Raw genomic sequence first — 6,000 nt, 5'->3', positions numbered from 1 at the left:
TACAACATTTTAGCTCCATGAAAAGATCCTCTCTCGGTTTCAGCTTGCTCCGTGCAGTTTTATTTAAGGCGATGTTCCAGTTCGTGATTGCTCTATCTTGTTCCAGTTTCTTGATACAAAGTTTGAATGAAATCCAAGTCCTTCATGCAGTGGGAAAAAAATGCTAAAGCTACACTGCACTATTCTTCTCTGATGTACTGTCCTTCATAGTGTTTTGGTTTCTTCCATAGCTGCCAAAGTCCCTAAAATGGAACTGGGACTTTAGGGTCGATTTTAAATCTCCGTGTTGACTATATGCTTTTGAACTTATTAGATACTGTGCACATTGTCATGGAATTACACACTAATGTTTTCATCCCTCAATGCTTTGTGTATATGTGTGATAGTTAAAAATAAATTAAAACAAACCAATGTGAGACAAAAACTAAGAAGAATGTTCTGCGTCAGTTTGAGACAGTTAGAGGGCAACAGTCCCTTGCTTATCTGCTCATGGCAGAAGTACCAGACTTCAGGACGCTAGGTAGCTTATCCGAGCCAGGGATTTTCCACGGCCCTGGGGAGACGGTTGCCTTTCGAACTGTGGTGTTGGTGCTGCGAGTGCTGATGGAGTGGAGATGTCCCTTCCTGGGGAACTCGCTGGGTTTCCCATCAGGGTCCCTCTGGCTGTGGTCCATATCACTTCCAGGCGAGCTGCAGCGGTTGCTACTATACGTCTTGGTAACACCTGGATCAAGCTTGACATGGTCGGATGCTGCAGCTGACTTCTCACTGGTATTTGTGGATTTGTGATCTTCTCTTTTGCCAAGAGATCCTCCTCTCTTGCTTTCCGGCTTCCTCAGCCTCCCAAACTGTTCATCACTGGTTCCAGCACACACGTGCTCTCTTGCGCCAGCCTCGATCATAACGCTGTGTCCCACCACTTTGCTTTCTGAGGTGGGCCTGCCACCATCAGTGGTCTTATTTTTGCCTTCTGAATATCCTTTCCAAGAAGCCTCTTCATGCTTTGACCTGTCTACCTTTTTAGGACTTGCTGACCTTTCTCTTTGCTCTCCTAACCTTTTCTTTTTGTGACCGTTCACCGAAAGCTCCTTTGGTTTCCTTACATCGTGTTCCCTCTTGATATCCCATGTTGGCTCTGGGCTTATCTGGTGAGAAGGGTCAGAGGGTGGGGCTATGTGTGATGAAGATAATGGTGAGATTATGTCGTCGAGGGAAAGCGCTACTTCCGGCAAACCTGGGGAGGCGGCAGAGGGAGCACTCCAGGAGTTTGGTTCGTCTGTTGTAACAATAAAGAGAAGGGAGTTAAGGGCGTATTCGACAGCACAGGCATATGTATTCTGAGCAACATCAACACCCAAACCACATACCAGACTTAAGCTCCTCTGTTTTAGAAATACAGAACTTAAATTCCTCTGTCTTAGATAAGGCAAAACTCCCAGGGGAGTCAATGGGGAGGAAAAAAAAAATAATATCCCTCCCCCCCAAAAACAAGTTCAGGAGAAGCAAGAACCACAGGGCTAGTAACTTCAAATGCTGAAAACCTTAATATTTTTTTCATATAGATTCTGCCTTACTCTGTCTATGTTAAGTTATTCTTAAAATAATAAAAGCACATGCTCATGAAATCAAATTGCCTCTTTTGTAGCCTCATAAAGGATTTCTTAGCTGGGCAATATCGGTGCTATCTCTCAGGACAAATGAGAAAGACTTCCTGCCATCTCTTAAACATGTCCCTACAAGTGTATAATAATTGACAATAATTTGTAGCTAAGATAAGGTCATCATTGAATTCTGTCTCATATTTTTTCTAAACACGTGTAATATTACAGTGTTTATGGCCCCACCACTCTTACAGGGTACTTACAAAGCTCTGCCTTTATATCACAGCATCAGCTTCTTAGTGTCTTGCCCATGCATTTTGAATCTCTCCTGGTAACTTAGTCTCAACACAATATGGTTGGATTGTGCAGATCCTGTTTAATTTAGCTAAATAGACATCTCCTTTGCTGAATCATGATGATTTTCCTAATCCATTGGTACAAAACAGAATATTCTGAGATGCATTTCTCTTGCATTCTCGTTTCTTTTGATTAACGTTCCCGCAGACAACAAATCCCTCATGACTAATGACAGCATGGCTCCTATTCTTGCCCGTCTACGCGGAGGTTAGAGAAATCACTGAACTCGGCTAATGTCATTCCCTATTTAGCACCATTGCCTGGCATTGAAAGGTATGAGCAATAATCTGTCAGAGATGAAGGACTATCTCAGGGATCCATGGAAACGAGGTGGAACTCATGGCAAGAGCCACATATTTCATGGGGGGGAGAAAATGTAACCTTCCAGCAGAAAGACAAGCATGGACTTCTGCAGGTCAGGACCAGAATCTCTGAGTGATATCAACTGTCCTTTAAAAGATACATTTATTTTTCTCAGCGCTATGGCTGCCTTCAAATTATCATGAAGATGCACATCATCTCGAAAAATGGAATGGGTTTTAGTGCCCAGCCTGGGATCTGCAGCTTGCTTGACTCAGACGGCACTTTTAAGTTAATAGATTGATTGAGTGATTGCTGTCTTGCAGATAAAAATAGGAGAGACAATAGTGAGGTGGGTGACGTAAAGGGAGAGAGCAGCGTGGTTAGCTGAGGAGCTATTTATTTTCCCAGATGGTGTTTGTCATATGCTTTTGCATAATGAGCATATGTGTAGAGAGGATTAGCATTTGAGAGGGGAGAAAGTACAAGTTCTGTGTAAGACAAATAAACTTTGAGCTGGGAATCTAAATGGGCTGAGGATCTCATTTTTTTTTTTTAATTTTTTTTAATCACACTTTCTTACCCTCCAGTTAAGGCTGAGTAATGTACCATCTGCTGCCTGCTTGGCACTGGAGCGAGAAAAAATAAAAGGAAGGCTCATGAATGTAGAGTGATCAGCTCTTAGGAGATTGCCTGCAAAAAGCATCTGCTTTGATGGGCTTGTTCTTTAATTCTGGTCTTCATCGCCACCCCCCTGGTGCAGGACTGCAGGCTGTGCCTAACAGGGGGGTGCAGATCCCACCCAGGTTCTTTTAGGATCTGAAATCCAGTGGATCCCCTTTTGGCTAACACTTGAATCAGGGACCATGCTTGGGGTCCAAGTCGCTTTGCCTGGTTCTCTAAAACTATGCCTGACTTTGCCAAGCAGCAGTAAGCTGCCTGTGTACACCAGCAAGGTACCCGAGCCAGCACTAAACCAGACACTTTGGGTCTTAGAAAATTAAGTTTGTGCTTTTTATGGAATTCTCGCACCTCCCCAGGGTAAAGGTGGTGCCAAGCATTGCCCTGATCAACGTATTTGACTTAACTAGTCTTCTTTTCCAGATGTCCATGGGATTATGTTTTTCACTGAGTAGCAGTGAAGAGCAGTGGGCAATCACCAGATCTTGTGTGAGGCCCTGGGAGCATCTAAAGTTACAGAAGTATCAGCTACACCCCAGTAAAAACACCCCAAGATGCTTTCAGGTAGCAAGATTGCCTCTGTGCAAAAGGTGCCACTATGCCCAAATCAGCTGTTTCTCATCCAGGAGCACAAGCCAGGTGTCCACTATTCAAAACCAGGGTGGCAAACACCTCTCATGGCTCCTTCGAGGCATGAAGGGCAATATTGTACCAGTTATTTGTGGGACACTCAGGGAAGGAGACCCAGGGGTTAGTGGCCTGTTGTTTTATTCCCTGGAGATGACAGAACTGATTTATTAATGGTCTGTCTCCCTAGAAAATTTACATTTTTAAAAAAAATTCTCCCTTGAATGGGAGGGAAAAACCACCAAATTTTGCAGTGAGAAATTGTAGCAGTTTAGAACCTATTTCGACAAAAGTGAATCAACATATTTGTTACATGTAATGATATATAAATATACATATCTGTAAACTTGAATGTGCACTGTTATATATGTTACTGGATTACTGCCTCTCCCTCAGAAAACCTTAAGCAAAAGAAAACTTGGCTAGCTATGCAAGAAGACTTGTAGCCACAGCTTAAAGGGAAGTTTGGCTGTGGGAGAACCCCAGGGGGCCGCTGGCTACAGTTTGCTTAAAACACTCTGCCTGGTCTTCTTGCCAGGGAGACACCTCCAGAGGCTGTAGTTCTGGTGGCTGGGGGAAAAAAACTGCCAGGATATAACAGTACCATTCCTATTCTGCAGTAATATTGTACTTGTAAGTAAGAACTCGAAAAATGACTTTCCATAAGGTTTAAGTACCATCAATCTGAGACAGCCAAAACCCAGACTAACCTGCTTTTTCTTTCAAATGAAATGAAATTATGTAGAAAGCCATTCACAGCCTTGGTAGACACTAGTGTCAACAAGCCGTTGTTGCCATATGTCACTGGCTAGTGCAGAGAATACTGATGGGAGGGTATTGTAACTGACTTTCCTCTAATGTTTGAACATTATGGGAAAATATCAAAATTACTAGGGGAGAGCAAAGTGCAGTAATGTAAGTAATTTGTTGCTTGAAAGAGAAGCCTTTTAAAGGGCTGTGTTCAAGCCATAAGGGTTCATTTGGACTTGTTCAACCAGCACTAAAGTGATTGCTTTTCCATAACAAATATAAACGTGAGAAAAAGGCAAAATTTTATTCTGCAGGGGATCTAAACTAATGATTTCTCTTTATGGTTATTCTGGGGTTATAGCTGCATTTTGGAGAGAGTTATTAATAATTCTGAATATTTTTTTCCTATAAATTTTAAGCTTTATATAATACCTATGTGTTAAGTGTGAACATAACCTACTTTTACTGTTATTCCAAAGTAACTCAAAACATTTTGCAAACATAGTAAACCAGAGACAGAGCAATGATTTTATTTTTTTCCTCCTTCACCTCTTGTAGGAACTGAAGACAGTATTTGTTTAATAGAGCATGAACTACTAATGCCCAAATAACTTACAAGCAGAAGTGAAGGTTATTGCATTCCGTTGAAACTGCAGGAGAAATTTAGAGATGATGTAGTTTTAAATCTGTTTCTGACTTTGTCACTATGGATATCACCCTTACTCTGGGATAAATTGTTTTTCAAAAGCATAGATCTCACTGAAGGCTAATAGATGCCTTCCTCCCTTGTTTGAAGGGAGAAAACCTCCCTTGACCTACTAATTTAGACAAGATAAATGAGCTGGGAGCAGCACTACAATCTGTCACTGTGATGGCATTTGATTTGGGGTAATTTAGTAGGTGTTTTCTGGGTGGCTTTTAGTTTCCACGAGCTACTGACATGCAGGTTGGCGGTACTTCTCCATGGGATGTGTAAGAATGACTCAACCTACGACCTGTTTCGCATAACTCCCAGGCGAGGAGTAAATTGCTAACTGAGTAAGAGACACCACAGACACAAGATCTTGAGTGTGTAGGAGGACAAGTAGGAGATGAACACAGCCACTTTGGAGGATGAGTGACAAGGGGAAAACATCAGGAGCAGAAGTTTTCTATCTAAAGACTTTTTTGTTTGAGGTAGACCTGCCACGTACACGAATTGTTTGCTTTGCTATGTCAGCTTACGTGTACTGGAAATTACGGTACTACTCTCATGAGTCTACTTGCTCCTCAACTAAGGCCCAGTCCTCTACTTGGATCCTGTGCTTGCTGATGGCTTACATCTGAACACCTACCAAAAGAAACCGGGCTTTATTGCTAACAGAGAAGAGACGACTGCCTGTCTTACTTTGTGAGCATTGCCTGTGTACTGTCAGAGGAAAGAGTTCAGACTACTGATTAAGTTAAGTTAATTTCCTGCAATACTTATGTTTTCTTTACAGGTTCCCATTCTAAGATTCTCTCAAGTCTAGTGTTGCTGTGCTTATCTGTTGTACCAAGATCTCAGGTCCAGAGAGGTTAGTCTCAGATTTGTGACTAGGTACTCCTTTTGCATTAAAATATTTTAAATAATTACTTGATAGTTTATCAAGAATGTGGGATTTTTCATCAGATAAAATTACAGAATCACAGAATGTCAGGGATT

The 6,000-nt window shown here is 41.9% G+C and overlaps 1 protein-coding gene across 2 annotated transcripts in view; it reads right to left on the bottom strand.

The window, feature by feature from the left end:
- Positions 1 to 479: 479 nt before the first annotated feature.
- MAGI2 (membrane associated guanylate kinase, WW and PDZ domain containing 2) overlaps positions 480 to 6,000 on the bottom strand; it is a gene marked incomplete at both ends in the record, with an annotated part of 741,772 nt that continues 736,251 nt past the window's right edge. For both annotated transcript variants that reach the window (XM_080355648.1, XM_080355649.1), the window contains one exon: positions 480 to 1,276. In XM_080355648.1, coding sequence (XP_080211774.1) covers positions 480 to 1,276 — 797 coding nt within the window. The remainder of the gene's footprint in view (positions 1,277 to 6,000) is intronic.

This window comes from Nesoenas mayeri (assembly GCF_963082525.1).
Source record: "Nesoenas mayeri genome assembly, chromosome: 1".
Taxonomy (NCBI): domain Eukaryota; kingdom Metazoa; phylum Chordata; class Aves; order Columbiformes; family Columbidae; genus Nesoenas; species Nesoenas mayeri.
This window is presented reverse-complemented; position numbering and strand designations above follow the sequence as displayed.